At 47.3% G+C, this 18,091-nt stretch overlaps 1 protein-coding gene across 4 annotated transcripts; it reads left to right on the forward strand.

The window, feature by feature from the left end:
- Positions 1 to 15,261: 15,261 nt before the first annotated feature.
- SMIM29 (small integral membrane protein 29) lies at positions 15,262 to 18,091 on the forward strand. Of its 4 annotated transcripts, XM_070419429.1 has the most exons (6): positions 15,720 to 15,825; positions 16,293 to 16,410; positions 16,845 to 17,025; positions 17,188 to 17,213; positions 17,469 to 17,574; positions 17,731 to 18,091. In XM_070419429.1, the coding sequence occupies exons 3-6, from the start codon at positions 16,915 to 16,917 to the stop codon at positions 17,794 to 17,796; spliced, it is 309 nt and encodes a 102-aa protein (XP_070275530.1). In that variant the 5' UTR covers positions 15,720 to 15,825; positions 16,293 to 16,410; positions 16,845 to 16,914; the 3' UTR covers positions 17,797 to 18,091. The 4 variants fall into 4 exon arrangements, with proteins under 4 accessions (XP_070275533.1, XP_070275530.1, XP_070275531.1 ...); XM_070419432.1 differs by lacking the exons at positions 15,720 to 15,825; positions 16,293 to 16,410 and adding an exon at positions 15,262 to 15,346; XM_070419430.1 differs by lacking the exon at positions 16,293 to 16,410 and having other exon boundaries at positions 15,740 to 15,825.

Consider the following 18,091-nt stretch of genomic DNA (forward strand, 5'->3'; position numbering starts at 1 on the left):
AGCTGGGTCAGAAAGCTCCACAGCTTCCAAAAGAAGGCCTAAGGCTTGATAGCAGCCTGCATTGCTACACAGCTGGGCCTCATCTGGGCACCTCCAAACCCCAAACAAAGAGGAGGAATCTGCAGATGTCTCTGTAGCTCCTGCTAGGTGGCCCAGCCAGCCTGGTCTCCCCCAACTGCCCTCTCCTGCAGGCCCAGTTCCCACCCCCCCCACAACTGCCCTCCCCTGCAGGCCTGGTCGCTCCCAACTGCCCTCCCCTGCTGGCCTGGTCCCCCCCAACTGCCCTTCTCTGCTGGTCCGGTCACCCCTAACTGCCCTCCCCTGCATGCCTGATTGCCCCCAACTGCCCTCCCTTGCAGGCCTGGTCCCTCCCAACTGCCTTCCACTGCTAGCCATCTTGTGTCCACATGGGGGGCAGCCAACTTTGACCACATGGGGCGGCCATCTTGTGTGTTGGAGTGGTGGTCAATTTGCATATTACCTCTTTATTATATAGGATACACACACACACACACACACACACAGGAATCAATAAACATTATAAAAGAAATTACAATATATAGTTTTAAAAATAGCCCTAGCTAGTTTGCTCAGTGGATAGAGCATTGGCCTGTGAACTGGAGAGTCCCAGGTTTGATTCCAGTTGGGGGCATGTGCCTCCATTGCAGGCTCAATTCCTAGCTCTGGTTGGGGCATGTGGGGGGGGGGGGGGGGGCGGGCAACCAGTCGATGTATCTCTCTCACATCGATGTTTCCCTTTCTCTGTCTCTCCCCCTCCCTTCCACTCTCTCTAAAAATCAATGGAAAAATATCCTCAGGTGAGGATTAACAAAACAAAAGATAGACATTTAGTACTATAAATCTCTCTAATAGAGGTGTCCACAGATTGAAATGTTTTCATTTTCATTCAGCTCAAAATATTTCCCAATTATTCTTTATCCAGAGATGTGTTATTCATTTTCCAAATACAGTATAGCAGGATTTTCTAAGGATTTTACTGTTACTGATTTTTTTAAAGATTTTTTATTGAATTTTTAAAAATTAATCTTTATTGTTGAGATTATTACAGATGTCCCTCTTCTCCCCCCTCCCTATAGCTCCCCTACACCCGATTCCCACCCCACCCCAGGCACTCACCACCCTATTGTCTGTGTCCATAGGTAATGCATGTAAGATCTTTGTCTAATCTCTTCCCACAGCCCCCCGCCACACCTTCTTCCCTCTGAGAATCATCAGTCTGTTCCATTTCAATGCCCCTGATTCTATTATATTCACCAGTTTATTCTGTTCATCAAGATTTTTGATTTGTTTGATTTTTAGATTCAATTGTTGATAGATATATATTTGTTGTCACTTTGTTGGTGGTGGTTTTTTTTTACCTTTTTCTTCTTCTTCCTCTTTTTAAAGAATACCCTTCAGCATTTCATATAATACTGGTTTGGTGGTGATGAACCCTTTAACTTTTTCTTGTCTGTGAAGCTCTTTATCTGACCTTCAATTCTAAATGATAGCTTTGCTGGGTAGAGTAATCTCAGTTGTAGGTTCTTGCTATTCATCACTTTGAATTTTTCTTGCCATTCCCTTCTGGCCTGCATAATTTCTGTTGAGAAATTAGCTGACAGACGTATGGGCATGCCCTTGTAAGTAACTAACTGTTTTTCTCTTGCTGCTTTTAAGATTCTCTCGTCTTTTGCCCTTGGCATTTTAATTATGATGTGTCTTGGTGTGGTCCTCTTTGGATTCTTCTTCTTGGGGGTTCTCTGTGCTTCCTGAATTTCTATTTCTTTCACCAGGTAGGGGAAGTTTACTGTCATTATTTCTTCAAATAGGTTTTCAATATCTTGCTCTCTCTCTTCTTCTGGCACCCCCGTAATTCATATGTTGGTACACTTGAAGTTGTCCCAGAGGCTCCTTACTATCTTCATATTTTTGGAATTTTTTCTTTTTGCTCTTCTGGTTGGGTGTTTTTTTGCTTCCTCCTATTTCAAATCATTGATTTGATTCTTGGGATCCTCTAGTCTACTTTGACTCTCTGTATATTATTCTTTATTTCAGTCAGTGTATGCTTAGTTTCTGACTAGTCCTTTTCCATTTTTTTTGGCATTCACACTAAGATCCTTGAAAGTCTAAGTTCCTTGGAAGTTTCTAGGAGATTCTTGAGTAACCTTATAGCTGTGGTTTTGAACTCTATATCTAGTAGTTTTCTTTATTCCATTCCTTTCATTTACAACATGTTTCTTTGTCTATGCATTTTGGCTGCTTCCCTGTGTTTGTTTCTATGTATTGGGTAGCTGCTAAGTTTCCTTGAGTGATAGAGTGGCCTTGTGTAGTAGGTGTCCTAAAGGGCCCAGTGGCTCAGCATCCGCAATCACCTGAGGTGGACACTCTTGGTACACCCCTTTGTGAGCTGTGTGCACAGTCTTGTTTTAGTGGAGCCTTAATTGCTGTTGGTGTCACTGGGAGGAATTGACCTCCAGGCCAATTGGCTGTGGGGACCAGCTGCAACTACAGTGGGAGAACTTCTGCGCAGGAGACACCCTTATGGAGCAGGACTTGCTTCGGTGGGGTTTCGGTGCTCACTGAGTCTGCCCCTTGAGTGTGTCGCTTATGGATGTGAAGAGTTGTAATCTGGTATGGTCTCACACTGACCACTGGGTATATTGGCTCTTGGGCCTCCAGGGAGGTGCAAAGTCAGCCTCTGCCTGGAGCCATCCAGCAGGAGCTACAGAAAGATCTGCAGATTCCTTCTCTTTGTTATCAGGTTTAGAAGTCCCCACATGAGGCCCAGCTGTGAAGCAAGGCAGGCTGGTGCTGGTGCCAGTCTTGGGCCTTTTATTGATAGGTCTGGGGTTCCCTGACCCAACTGTAGCTTGTTTGACAGATTTTTAGCCTGAGAAAGGACAGGCCATTCGTATGCAAAAGCCGCTGCACACAGCTTGGGTGGGGTTGTAAACTGGATGAGGCAGGGTCTTAGGAAATCACCAGGGTGAAGCAAACAGAAATGGCTGACAGTCAGCTCTGCACTGGTTAGGTCCCAGCATGGGAGTACCTCTATCTGGAAGAAAGCCACTCCTGTGTTCTTGTCCCGAAAACAGATAGTCCACTTTCTCCCCATATGTGTCTGAGTCTCCAGAGCCTTGCCCGGCACTGGTCCTCAGTGGAAGAGGGAGCTTGTAAATTCAGTTCGTGGTACCAGCCTTTTAAGAGAAGCAGCTGGGTCTCCAGTAGCCTGTGTCACTCAGCCCCAATCCACACCTGTTTTTACAGCCTGTCGTTCTTACTGCTCATAGGGACTTCTTTCCCCAGCTCTGGAACCCTGGGCTGGGGGTCTGGTGTGGGGCTGGGACCCCTTGCTCCTCTGGGTGGCCTCCACAGAGGTGATCTCCCTCCTGATTAAAAAAGCGGCATACGGTGTGCTGGGCCAGCCCGTTCCGCGCCTCCGTACCTCCTACCAGTCTCAGTGTGCTTTCTTCTTTACTTCTCTAATTGTAGTATTTCCATTTAGCCAGCTTTCTGGTGGTTTTGGATGATGGTTGTTCTGTACTTTAGTTGTAACTTTGATGTGGTTGTGGGAGGCAGTGAGTACAGGTATTTACCTATGCCACCATCTTGGTTTTCCAAGTCTATTAAATTTTTTTATAAGGGGGTGAGAGAGTGAGAGAAACATTGATGTGAATGCAGCTGCCTCCTGCATGCACCCCACTGGGGACCAAGCCCTGACCTTAATTGAACTGGTGACCTTTCAGTGCTCAGGAGAAAGCTCAACCAACTGAGCCATACTGGTCAGGGCTGTTGATTGATTTTTATATAATCCCATTGTGATCAGAGCATACTTTGTATGACTTGAATCCTTTTTGATTTATTGATGCTTGTTTTAAGGCCCAGAATATTATTTGTCTTGATAAATGTTCTATGTGCACTTGAAAATATGTAACTTATTAGGTGGAGTATTCTCTCAATGTCAATCAGGACAAGTTGGTTGATAGACAGTGTTATTCAAGTCTATTATTTCCTGGCTGATTATTTGTCTACTCATCTTTCAGTCACTGAAAGAGTAGTATTGAAACCTCTGACTATAATTGTGGTTGTCTTTTCTTGCAGTTCTATCAGTTTTTGTTTTATATATTTTGAAGCACTCTTATTAGGCCCATGAACATTTAGGATTATTATGTCCTTGATTAATTAACCCCTTCATCATTATGAACTGATCTTCTTTATCCCTGGTAATATTCTTTGCTCTGAAATCAACTTTGTCTGATATTATTGTAGCCTTCCTAGCTTTCTTTTGATTAGCATAAGCATTGGGTATCTTTACTTTTATTCTATTTGAATTTTTATATTAAAGTACATTTTTGTCCTGGCTGGCAGGCTCAGTGATGAGAGTGTTGGCCTGTGCACTGGAGAATCACAGGTTTGATTCCTGGTCAAGGACACATACCTGGGTTGCAGGTTTGATCTCCAGCTCCAGTCATGGCATATGCAGCAGGCAACCAATCAATGTGTCTCCCTCACATCAATGTTTCTCTCTCTTTCTCCCTTTTACTCTTTCTAAAAATCAATGGAAATAATATCCTCAGGCCTGACCGGTGTGGCTCAGTAGTTGAGTGGCGATCCAGGAACCAAGAGGTAGCTGGTTTGATTCCTGGTCAGGACACATGCCTATGCCCAGGTTGCCAGCTCAATCCCTAGTGGGGACTGTGCAAGAGGCAGCCAATTGATGATGCTCCTCTCTTATCGATGTTTCTATCTCTCTATTCCTCTCCCTTCCTCTCTCTCTCTCTTAAAAAAAAATCAACAAAAACATATACACATATAAAATATCCTCGGGTGAGGATTATAAATAAATAAATAAATAAATAAATAAATAAATAAAATAAAGTAATTTCTTGCCCTGGCAGGGTAGCTCTATTGGTTAGAGTGCCATCCCAATACACCAAGGTTGCAGGCTCGATCTCCAGTCAGGGCACATACGGAAATCAACCAATGAATGCATAAATAAATGAAACAACAGAATGATGTTTCTCTCTCTTTCCCCTCCTCTTTCTCTAAAAACATCAGTAAATAAAAATTTAAAAATAAATAAGTACATTTCTTTAAAAAAATTTTTTTTATTCATTTCAGAGAGGAAGAGAGAGGGAGAAAGAGAGAGAAACATCAATGATGAGAGAGTCATTGATTGGCTACCTCCTGCACATCCCACATCGAGCCTGCAACCTGAGCTGTGTTCTGACCAGGAATTGAACTGTGATCTCCTGGTCCATAGGTCAACACTCAAACACTGAGCCACGCCTGCTGGGCTAAAGTACATTTCTTACAGGCAGCATATAATTGGGTCTTGCTTTATTATCCATTCTGACATCTCTCTGCCTTCTAATTGGTTGTGTAGACTATTTACCTTTAATGTGATTTTGATATAGTTAGGTTTCAGTTTATCATCCTATTGGGGTTTTTAGTTCTATCATCTGTTCTTCGTTCCCCTTTTCCTCTTTTTCTACCTTCTTTGGGGTTGAGTATTTTTATTTTAATCCTCATGCAAGGATGTTTTTGATTTTTAGAGAGAGAGAGAGAATCATCAGTGTAAAAGAAAAACATCAATCAGTTGCCTCCTGTAGGCACCATGGCCAGGGATCAAACCTGCAACCTTTTGGTGCACAGGATGACACTCCAGCCAACTGAGCCACCGGCCAGGGCACTTGAGTATGTTTTATTTCATTTTATCTCTTTTGTTGGCTTAGTAGCTATAACTGTTATTTCACTAATTGCTTTAGGATTTATAGTATACATCTTTAACTTACCACAGTCCACTTCAACACAGGAACTAACCAGGCCTCAAATGCAGCCCTGGGGCAACTGCCAACACAGAGCTCTCCAGAAGGAAGGGCCCATCTGTCATCCCAGTCTGCCTTACCCTTGGGAAGTCATCACATTGCTTAGGGCCTCAGCTTACTCATTTGTAAATTGGGGTTGTCCCACCTCCCCTGCATAGCTCAAAACAGTGTTCTGTTCTAGGAATAAGGGAAGGAAAACATGCTAAGTCTCTAATATTAAGACCCCAACCCTTTCCACACACTGGCCTAGCCAATGTGACCACTAGGCCTGCTCCTAGGACCACTAAGTCTCAAGATACATGGTTAGAAGCCCTAGGGGTGAGGACAAAGGTTGGGTGTGTGGGCAGCCAAGGGGGCCTGGGTTCTAAAACCTATCACTTGAGTGAGGAAGGACATGAAGTTGAGGAGAATAAATACCAGGGTTTCTGAGACAGACCAGTAAGCCAGGACACGTGGAATGGAGAAACTGAGACAAATAACTGAACAAACTGGCAGAGCAATTTATAACAAATGCAGAAAATCATCTCCTTAGACATAACCTCTAGGCCTCAGTTGTATTTCAGTTCCAGGCCCAGAAAAGCAGCAAAATCATGTGGGTGACATCAGGACCAGCTGCAATGACTAACGACCTCCTGCCCTGGCACTGAAAAATCAATAGAGACCATGACCCTCAAAAACCACCCCTGGGATTAAAAATGGATGTAATGGCCAAGTAAGTGGATGCTGCAGGGCAGGCTCCCAGGACCAAACTGGAATTACAACTAAAATATAGAAAAACTTCCTGACAATCAACAGAAGACTCACTGGAGAGAACCCTGATAACTGAGGATGGAAAGTGGAGACCGCATAGAGACTGGTAGGAGGGACAGAGGTGCAAAAGGGCTGGCTGGGCTCCCACAGACAGCAACTGAAGTTCCGGAGAGCTATCCTGACTGTGGGGAGTTAACACTGAAAACTCTGGGGCCTAATCCAAAGCTGGAACCCCCAGCAGAGAGCACCAGAACTGAGAAGGATACCCACATAACATCTGGCTGTGAAAAGCAATGGGGTTGCTGTCTGCCAGGGAGAGATGCTGGAAATGCAGGCACCCTCTTAAAGGGCCAATGCACAAAATTCTCTGTGGAGCCATGCACCTTGTGCTCCAGCAGAGGGAGGGCAGAGTGGCCTGGAGCTCTTGGGTTAGAGCTCAGAAGGCAGATGCTCCAGTTTGTGCTGAGTCATTCCCTCACATTGTGGAGGTCATCTTTCTCAGACATTTGCTATATAGGTGGCTTTTCCTGGGAGGAAGACAGTTGACCCACCCTATTAGAAAACAACTTGCCCCATGGTGAGAAATTTCTGAGGCCCATTAAGAGACTACGAATAACAATTAGCCTCCTAGCAGAAGCAATTGCCCCACCCTATTGTAATAACTCTCACCACACCTGTGGATGATTACCTGAAGGCTGTTCAAGACAGACTCCTATCTGTCTGTAGGCAGAGGTGGTCTCTGGAGGCTTTTAGTCATTGCCGGATCCAATTAGTCAGAAACAGCATTTGACACTGTCCTGCACTAGAGATTGAGAGGCATAGCAGATCTACCTAATACATATTCACAAACCCAAATAAGCAGCCAAAATGAGGAGACAAAGAAACAATCCCCAAATAAAAGAACAAGAGAATTCTCCAGAAGAAGAGCTAAATGAAATGGAGGTAACAAATTTATCTGATATAGAGTTTAAAATAATGATGGTGAAGATGCTCAAAATCATGACAAAAAATATAGTAACTATGAAAACATAAAAAGAGAATGACATGGCACAAATAAAGAACACATTAGAAGAAATACACAGCAGATTAAGGGAAGCTGAGTATAGAATCAGTGGATTAGAAGACAGGGTTGAAAAACTCACTCAATCAGAGAACCATAAAGAAAAAAACAATTAAAAAACAGGAGGACAGCTTAAAGGGCCAATGGGACAAGAAGAAAAGTAACAATATTCGCATAGTATGTGTGCCAGAAGAGACAGAAAGGGACGAAGGAATAGAGACCATGTTTGAAGAAATAATGGCCATACGATTGTCAGCTTATTTCTCAACAGAAACTATGCAGGCCAGAAGGGAGTGGCAAGAAATATTCAAAGTGATGAATACCAAGAACCTACAACCAAGATTACTCTACCCAGCAAAGCTATCATTCAGAATTGAAGGTCACATAAAGAGCTTCACAGATAAGAAAAAGCTAACCAGCTTTATATGTGGTGTGGGTTGTTCTTGGTTTCCCCTCCCCATCCCCATGTTAAATGTTTGCTAGCACAAATCTAAAGTTGTAACAAAAGAATCGAATTTCCTTAATAAAGAATTGAATTACCTACCAAAAAAAAAAAAAAACCAGTATTATATGAAATGCTGAAAGATATTCTTTAAGAAGAGGAAGAGAAGAAAAAGGTAAAGATAAAAATTATGAACAACAAATACATATCTATCAACAAGTGAATTTAAAAATCAAGTGAATAAAAATCTGATGAACAGAATAAACTGGTGAATATAATAGATTCAGGGGCATAGAAAGGGAGTGAACTGACAATTCTTGGGGGAAAGGGGTGTGGGGGTGCGGGAAGAGACTGGACAAAAATCGTACACCTATGGATGAGGACAGTGGGGTGGGGGGTAAGGGCAGAGGGTAGGGTGGGAACCGGGTGGAGGAGAGCTATGGGGGGGGGGGAGGGAGGAAAAACTGTAATAATCTGAACAATAAAGATTAAAAAATAAAAATTTAAAAATTTTTTTAAAAAAGAAAGAATGGCAGAAAAGTTCTCTAACCCGGTGAAGGAAAAAGTCACACAAGTTCAGGAGGCACAGAGAGTCCCAAGTAAGAAGAGCCCAAATTGGCCCATGCCCAGACACATCATAATTAAAATACCAAAAATTAAAGCAAAGAGAGAATCTTAAAGGCAGCAAGAGAAAAGCAAATTATTACCTACAGAGGAACCCCCATAAGGCTGACAACTGATTTCTCATCAGAAACTCTACAGGCCAGAAGGGAATGGCATGAAGTACTCAAGGTAATGGAAAGCAAGAACCTGAAGCCAAGATTACTATATCCAGCAAATCTATCATTCAAAATAGATGGTGAAATAAAGAGCTTCCAAGACAAAATAAATAAATACATACATACATACATACATACATAAATAAATAAAAGGCTAAAGGAGGACATCACCACCAAGCCAGCATTACAAGAAATGCTAAAGGGACTGCTATAATGAGGAGAAGAAATAGAGAGAGAAACCTAGGGATACAGAATTAAAATGGCAGTAAGTACCTATCGATAATAACCTTAAATGTAAATCGATCAAATGCCCCAATCAAAAGACATAGGATAGCTGAATGGATACAAAAATATGACCCTACTATATGTTGTCTACAAGACACCCACTTCAGGACGAAAGACTCACAGAGGATGAGAGTGAAGGGATGGAAAAAATTTTCCATACAAATGGAAAAGAAAAAAAAGCTGGAGTAGCAATATTCATACCTGACAAAATAGACTTCAAAATGAAGGCCATCACAAGAGACAACAAAGGTCACTACATAATACTCAAGGGATCAGTCCAACAAGAGGACATAACCCTGGTAAACAGGTAAGCACTCAATATAGCTGCAGCAATCTCGAGAAAGAAGAACAAAGTTGGAGGAATCACAATACCAGATATCAAGTTATACTACAAAGCCACTGTACTGAAAATAGCCTGGTACTGGCACAAGAACAGGCATATAGATCAATGGAACAGAATAGAGAACCCAGAAAACCAACCCAAGACATTATGCTCACTAATAGTTACAAAGGAGCCAAGAGCATACAATAGAGTCAAGACAGTCTCTTCAGTAAATGGTGCTGAGAAAATTGGACTGATACATGCAAAAAAATGAAACTAGATCACCAACTTACACTATACACAAGAATAAACTCAAAATGGATAAAAGTCCTAAATGTAAGTTGGGAAACCATACAAATCCTAGAAGAAACCATGGGCAGCAAAATCTCAGACAACTCTCGTAGCAATATGTTTATGGATACATCTGGGGCAAAGGAAACTAAGGAGAAAATAAACAAATGGGACATCAAAATATAAAGCTTCTTCACAGCAAAAGAAACCATCAACAAAACAAAAAGGGATCCCACTGTATGGGAGAACGTATTTGGCGATGATACATCTGATAAAGGGTTAATATCCAAAATATATAAGGAGCTCATACAACTTAACAAAAGGAAGATAAACAATCCAATTAAAAAATGGGCAAAGGACCTAAATACACACTTCTCCAAAGTGGACATACAGATGGCCAAGAGACATATGAAAAAATGATGAAAGTCACTAATCATCAGAGAGATGCAAATTAAAATGACAATGAGGTATCACCTCACACCTGTCAGAATGGCTACCATCAACAAATCAACAAATGACAAGTGCTGGCAAGGATGTGCAGAAAAGGGAACCCTCGTGCACTGCTAGTGGGAATGCAGATTGGTGCAACCATTATGGAAAACAGTATGGAGTTTCCTCAAAAAATTAAAAATGGAACTGCCATTTGACCCAGTGATCCCACGTCTAGGAATATATCCTAAGAAACCCAAAACACCAATCAGAAAGAATGTATATATCCCTATGTTCATAGCAGCACAATTTACAATAGCTGAGATCTGGAAACAGCCCAAGTGCCCTTCACTAGATGAGTGTATAAAAAAGCTGTGGTACATTTATGCCATGGAATACTATGCAACAATAAAAAAAGAAAAATCTCTTACTCTATGAGACAGCATGGAGGGACCTGGAGAGTATCACGCTAAGTGAAATAAGTCAGTCAGAGAAAGACAAGTATCACATGATCTCAATCATATATGGAATCTAATCAACAAGATAAACTGATGAGCAGAGTGGATGCAGAGACATGGAAGCGTGGAACAGAATGCGGAATCTCGGAGGGAAGGCAGCAGAAGGTGGGTGGGTGGGAGGTAATCATCCAAAGACCTTGTATGCATATATGCAGGACCCATGAATGCAGACAGCAGGTTGGAAAGGGCCTGGGGTGGCGGGCAGGGGCTGGAGGGGGTCGGTGGGGGAAATAGGGAGACATGTAATACTTCCAACAATTAAGATTTTTTAAAAAGAAATAATTCTGAGTAACAGCACAAATTGCTATTTTGAAGTACAGTCGGCTTTTGAATAGCACAGGTTAGAACTGTGTGGGTCCACTTATAGGGGGACTTTATTTTTAAATAAATACTGTGAATGTGAACAAAACAAAACAAAAGAAACCACAACTGGAGCCCTAGCTGGTTTGGCTCAGTGGCTAGAGCGTCAGCCCATGGACTAAAGCTCTATCCTGGATCGATCCAGGTTTGATCCTGGTCAAAGGCATGTATCTAGGTTGCAGGCTCAACTCGTGGGCATGCAACCAATCGACATGAGACATCGATGTTTCTCTGTCTCTCTCCCTAGCTTCCATTCTCTCTAAAAATCAATTTCCTTGGGTGAGGATTAACAACACAAAACCCCACACACACCTGGAAAATTGATGAATATTCTGCTGTAACCCTCCCCTAAGATTCCTGCCTGCAAGAGAGAGATAAAAGGCTCCAGGCAAAGGATGCAGTGTGCACTCCCCTCCTGGGAGCAGGCCCTAGCCTTCCCTTCGCCCTCTTCTTCCCCCACAGGCACGAATCTCCTAAACTCTAGGATTCAGAGTTTAGGAGCAGCTCATCCCAGCAGCAGCTCATCCCAGGCTAATCCCCTAAGCCTGTCCCCAAGGCCCTTTTCTCTGACTTCCCAGAGAGCTAGGGCCGCCCAGCCTAGCTCCCTGGTGGCTGCCTCTGTCCTAAGCCCTTCCTGTTTCTCTCCGTCCCGGATTTAATTAGCATGCCCTCACAGTCACCTGGACGGGTGGTGTGACATTTTTCCTGAAGTCCAGAACCGCTGGTCCTAGAGAGACTAGCTCAGGGCCAGGGCCCTGTCCAGTGACACTTCCAGGGCTTTGACAAGACCTCCGATATGTGGCCTCCCGGCCACGAGTCTGTGATTTCATGTTGTTGGAACCACCATTGTGTCCCTGGGGGTTGCAGCTTTCTGTGAGTTTGCTGTGGGGGAACCAAGAAAGAAGGCACTTGCAGATTCCCACAGGAACTGTAATTCCAGGGAAGAGTTTGAGGAGATGAAGAAGGCTGGCATCTCTCAGAGTGCAACGTGACCTTGGAATGTAAGGAATTTCTTTGGGTTGAATTCCATGGGAGTTTGTCACTGAGCTGTGCTCCTGAATATGAAACAGGGATATCTGAGCTAAGGAATAGTTCTCTTGATAAAGAAATGGTTAACAAGATACTGTGGAAAAATAAATTTTAAAAAACGAAACCTAGCTGACTTCCGGGAAGATGGCGGCATAGGTAAACACCGGAGACTGCCGCCGTGGACAACCACTTCAAAAATACAACTAAAAGTCGGAGCGGACATCAACCAGAACCACGGGAAGGCTGGCTGAGGAGAGTCTCTTCAACTAGAAGCAAAAACAACAGCATTCCGACGCTCAGCGGAGGCGCAGTGTAGAAAATTTAAAGGTACGGTGGTGCGGTGGTGAGGGTGCGCGCGCAAAGCGGGCTGGCAGCTGAGGGCGCGGTTGTCATTTTCAATCAGGAGTGAGTCTCAGACTCTGGGCTCCAGATCAGGGCGAGTCTCTAGGGACCCAGACTCAAACGGGAGAAGCGGGACTGTCTGGCTACGGCCCCTCCGAGGTTTGCAGCGATTGCTGGGACAGAGAGGCAGAGCCCCTGGGGACGGACTGAGAGCGGCCATAGCTGCTCCCTCCCCCCGCCCTGTTGAGCCCGCCCCGCCCAAACCCTGCGCACAGCCATTTGCCGATTGCCTCACGCAAGGGCTGGACTAGCGCCTCCCCTGAGGACTGAAGTTTTCCCACAGCTGATTTCCACAGCCAGTCGGCCTGGTGGTCAAATCCCTCTAGTGTTAACTACAACAATTAAGGCTTGGCTAGAACAAGACTGCGCACAGAGACCACAAGGGGGTGCACCAAGAAAGCATAAAAGATGCGGAGACAAAAAAACATGACAGAAATGGAGGATATGGAGCTAAGAATCGAAATTTTGAGGGCTTGCCATAAATTTGTGCAGAGCCTCACGAAAACTAATGAGACCCTCGATGCTACGATAAAGAAATTAGAAAATAAGCATACACGGACTGAAATAAAGAATATTATACCCAATAGCAGACCAGAGGAGCACAAGAATCAAACCAAAGATTCGACAAAAAACACCCAATTGGAAAAACAAAATGAAAAAAGAATCCGAAAGTGTGAAGATAGTGTAAGGAGCCTCTGGGACAGCTTTAAGCGGTCTAATATCAGAATTATTGGAGTGCCAGAAGATGAGAGACAGCAAGATATTGAAAACCTATTTCAAGAAATAATGGCAGAAAACTTCCCCCACCTGGAGAAAGAAATGGACTTACAGGTCCAAGAAGCGCAGAGAACCCCAAACAAAAGGAATCCAAAGAGGACCACACCAAGACACATCATCATTAAAATGCCAAGAGCAAAAGACAAAGAGAAAATCTTAAAAGCAGCAAGAGAAAGAGGCTCAATTACCTACAAGGGAATACCCATACGACTGTCAGCTGATTTCTCAACAGAAACTTTGCAGGCCAGAAGGGAATGGCAAGAAATATTCAAAGTGCTGAATACCAAGAACCTACAACCAAGATTACTTTATCCAGCAAAGCTATCATTCAGAATTGAAGGTCAGATAAAGAGCTTCACAGATAAGGAAAAACTAAAGGAGTTCATCACCACCAAACCAGTATTATACGAAATGCTGAAAGGTTTCCTTTAAGAAGAGGAAGAAGAAGAAAAAGGTAAAGATACAAATTATGAACAACAAATATGCATCTATCAACAAATGAATCTAAGAATCAAGTGAATAAATAACCTGATGTACAGAATGAACTGGTGACTATAATGAATCAGGGACATAGAAAGGGAATGGACTGACTATTCTTGGGGGAAAAGGGGTGTGGGAGATGCGGGAAGTGACTGGACAAAAATCATGCACCTATGGATGAACTCAGTGGGTGGGGAGTGAGGGTGGAGGGTGGGGTGGGAGCTGGAATGAGGGGAGTTATGGGGGGAAAAAAGAGGAACAAATGTAATAATCTGAACAATAAAGATTTATTAAAAAAAAAAAAAAAACGAAACCTATCCATTGATCCCCACTGCCTTCCAGTGTGAGGCAGGCCTTGCCTGGGGAGGTGGCCTCCCCCCTCCGCATGGTCTCCCTACTCTTCAGACTCAAAAGGCTGAGAACGCCAGGAAACCTCCCGGGAGCCTCCGAACACAGGCGTTTCTTTGGTTCCTTTCCCTTTATCCGAGTCCCCACCACAGTCAGGTGGTGGCATCTGGAGGCAAGAGGCCAACGTCCCCACCTACAACTGGTTCTCAGTGGGAGCATCCAACCTTCCCTGGAAGGGCCTTCGGAGACAGGTGAGATCAGACCCAGTGGCTTCGCTATGTCCATGCCATTGGCTGCCTCTGGCACAAACAGGGTGACCCATGCCCTACCCGGTGTGGCTCAGTGGATAGAGCGTTGGCCTGTGGACTGAAGGGTCCTGGGTTTGTTCGGTCAGGGGCATATGGGCATATGCCCAGGTTGGGGGCTTGATCCCCAGTGGGGGGCGTGCGGGGGGACAGCCAATCAGTGATCCTCTCATTGATGTTTCTATCTCTCCCTCTTCCTTCCTCTCTGAGATCAATAAAAATATATTTTTTAAAAATAGGGGGTCCCAGGCCCTCCCTGTACCTCCAGTGGCACCTGAGGACCCAGGAGGAGGATCTCGGCCTGGTTCAACTGCAACAACCTTTATGTTCTTAGGAGGTTTCCATCACCGGCCCGTCTGGAGTTTCCCCAGTTGTGTGATCCTGGGCGGGGGGGGGGCTGGTGCAAAACCACACACACGTGAGGTAACTGCGGATTCACCTGCATGATGTAAGAAATAACAGAGATCCCCCTTGTACACTTTGCCTACTTCTCCCAATGATTTAAAAAAAAAAAAAAAAAACTCTCACCGGAGGATATGTTTTTATTGATTTTAGAGGGAGGAGGAGGAAGGAGAGAAACATGGATCGACTGCCTCCCCTACACGCCCCGAGCGGGGTCGAACCCGCAACCCTTTTGGGGTACAGGACGATGCTCCCAATAACAACTTTGGCAAAACTATGGTGTAACAACCAGAATACTGACACTGGTAAAAATACACCAATCTTCTGAGATTTATCCGGCAGGTGTGTGACATTTCCATGATCAGCCAAGCTTGCCTACTCAGCAGGCAGCTGTAACCAGGGTGGCACCCCGCCCCCCCACATGTGCCCCGCCCCCCGAGAGGTGGCCTGAGAAGTTAAGGTGCAAGGCGCCGTGTGCTGCCTCCTGACACATCGCTGCAGCCGGTTACAGACCTTACGACTGCGGCGCGGGCAGTGGGGTAGGTCCGTGCCGGGCGTGGAGGACGCCACCTGCTAATGGAGGCCGATCGCCCGGGGCAGGGCGCCGCCGGGAGGGACGTGCCCCGATCGCCAACGCACGAGCTCAGCGTTAGAGGCGGCTCGGCTCCAGACCTGGGTCCCAGCGAGGGGAGGAGCGAGCACGCCAGGCCTCGCCGGGAAGGGGAGTCCCGAGCCTGGGCGCTCCACGAGGTCCGCCCCGGGGCACGCCGGGAAACCGCGCGCCCCGCCCCCTCCCGCGCACTCTCCTCCCCCCGCTGCGCAGCCCTCGGCCGCCCCCTGCCGCCGCGGGGTGGGCCCTGCAACCCGCTCCGTCCCCGCCCCCACGCCGCCGGATTGGCTGCGCTCCGAACCTGAGGCCCCGCCCCTTTCCCCGGGTCCTTTGATCACGCGCCTCCAGCTTCTTCCGGGGCCCGGGAGCCAAGCGAGGGCGTTCCTGTCGGGGCTGCAGCGCCGGGAGGTAAGGCATGGCCGGTCGGATGGGCTGCAGAGCGCTGGCACGGGTCCACGCCTCGGGGTTCCGGGGTTCCAGGATGCCGGGGCCCCTCTGCGCTCTTTCCGAGCCTCCCTCCCCCGGCCTGAGCCTCCCAGAGCCCTGGGAACGGCCTGACACTGTGTTCTCGACGATGTGCGTGCGACTAAGCAATCTGACCCCACGAACACCGGGGCGGGTAGTTCACACCGTGCCCCGGGTGGAGACCCAGGCGAACCCGGGTCAGGGACCGTGGGGCACCTGTGTGCAGCCGCCCCAGGACGGTCTCCTTGCATCTGTCCATGGGAGCTGACCCTCTCCTGCCTGTCAGCTCAGGCTAGGAGGATAGGGACCTGGGCAGAGACCTGGGTGGTGACCAGAGGCGGGGGGGGGGGGGGGGGGGGGGCGCGGGGGGGATGCAGCCCAGCCCTGACAACTTGTGTCCACCCGGGCAGGAGACACAAGGAAGACGATGTCCAGGCTGTATGTCTGGAGCGACACCAGGGACGAGGAGGACACGTACAGCCTATACCGTAGCCTGAAGAGTGGGGACTGGATCAGGACTGAGATCCAGTGCGCCTACCTCACCCCTGGGCCACCGTGCAGGACCCTCATAGTTTTACCTGATTTCCCCATTTTGCTTCACTGGATAGGTGCTGGCAGCCCAGCACCCCAGGAGATCGGGGCAGGAGCTGGGAACCTATGTCTAATCTTTCCCCAGTTTAGAATTGCAAATGTTTGGCCTGCACCTGAGCTGGGCCCCACCCTAATTGGGTGGGGGGGTGGGGGTCGGAGCTGGGCAGAACTAAGTCCCTGGATCTGGGCCTCCCCTAGGTGCCCCTTTACACCCAGGACTTGCTGAGAGTCATTGGGAGGTTAGGGTACCTGGAGGATTCCTTGTCCCCGTGCCTGGCCCAAGTTTTCCTATATCACCAGCTCTTGGGGAGGACTCCAGGGGCTGGGTGTCACTCGGGCTGCAATTGATAACCTCCCTTCCTCCTCCTCAGGGAGCCCAGTGGAGGCGCCCTCCCGAGGCACTGCCCATGCTGACTACACAGTCCTCCAACTGCTGATGTCATGAGTAACACCACAGTGCCCAATGCCCCCCAGGCCAACAGCGACTCGATGGTGGGCTATGTGTTGGGCCCTTTCTTCCTCATCACCCTGATCGGGGTGGTGGTGGCCGTGGTAAGGAGCCCCCTCATCCGCACATATACCCACACCTTTGCGAAGCAGGGCTGGGTGGGCCAGGTCGTCTGCACACAGCATCCCAAGCTGTTCTGCAGTTGGGTGTGGAGGTGGGTGGGCTGTCCAGGTCTCCCAGCCTCCACAGTGCTGTCTCTGTTCTAGGTAATGTATGTCCAGAAGAAGAAGCGGTGAGTGTCCCCGCCCCCAGCACTACCTCCCCACATTTGGCTTAAATTTCTTCTCATAGGACCAGAGTTCCCTGCACCCTGTAAGATGGCCCTTGGCCTGCAATCCCTGCACCCCATTGTTAGGTTTTCCTGCCCAGGCTCAGCTCACCCGCTGGGAGAGGCCCCTTTGTCCCAGAGCCTGGGGGAGTGGAGACAGGGCGGTCAGATGTGTAAAGGGGGTGGCCCCTGGGCTGAGCCCCCTCCCCTGCTCCCCAGGGTGGACAGGCTTCGCCATCACCTGCTCCCCATGTACAGCTATGACCCCGCTGAGGAGCTGCACGAGGCTGAGCAGGAGCTGCTCTCTGACGTGGGAGACCCGAAGGTAGGACGGAGCCAGCAGAGGGGGGGTCTGCTCTGCGCTCACATGCACTCACCCCAGAAACCAGAGCCTGGTTCTGCCCTCAGCCCTCCCCATTTGGACTGATGAGCAGTGAGACCTCTCTAGCAGGGGCCTGAGCCAAGGGTGGTCTCCCCCCAGGTGGTGCACGGCTGGCAGGGTGGCTACCAGCACAAGCGGATGCCCTTGCTGGACGTCAAGACCTGACACCCTCCCCTTCAGAACCATGGGGTCCTGCCGACTGCTGCTTCCCCTCCCACCTGCCCGCCAAGCCCCCTGCTGGGCACTGGGTCTCCACTCCTACCCATCCCCCTCCGTCTGTAGTCCTTTGTGGGCTGAGCCTGCTCCCAGGCCCAGGGGTTTTTCCTCTTGGTGTGGGCAGCTTTGTCCTGTGGGCCCCTTTAGCCCTCCCTGACTTGGCTTGGGAGCTTCCCATGGTGACAGGGCCTGATGTATAGTCTTCAGTATACATATTTTGTAAATAAAATGTTTTGTCGTTAGA

Source organism: Myotis yumanensis, unplaced genomic scaffold, assembly GCF_028538775.1.
Source record: "Myotis yumanensis isolate MYYU_CA2020_CCGP unplaced genomic scaffold, mMyoYum1.0.hap1 SCAF_6, whole genome shotgun sequence".
Lineage (NCBI taxonomy): Eukaryota > Metazoa > Chordata > Mammalia > Chiroptera > Vespertilionidae > Myotis > Myotis yumanensis.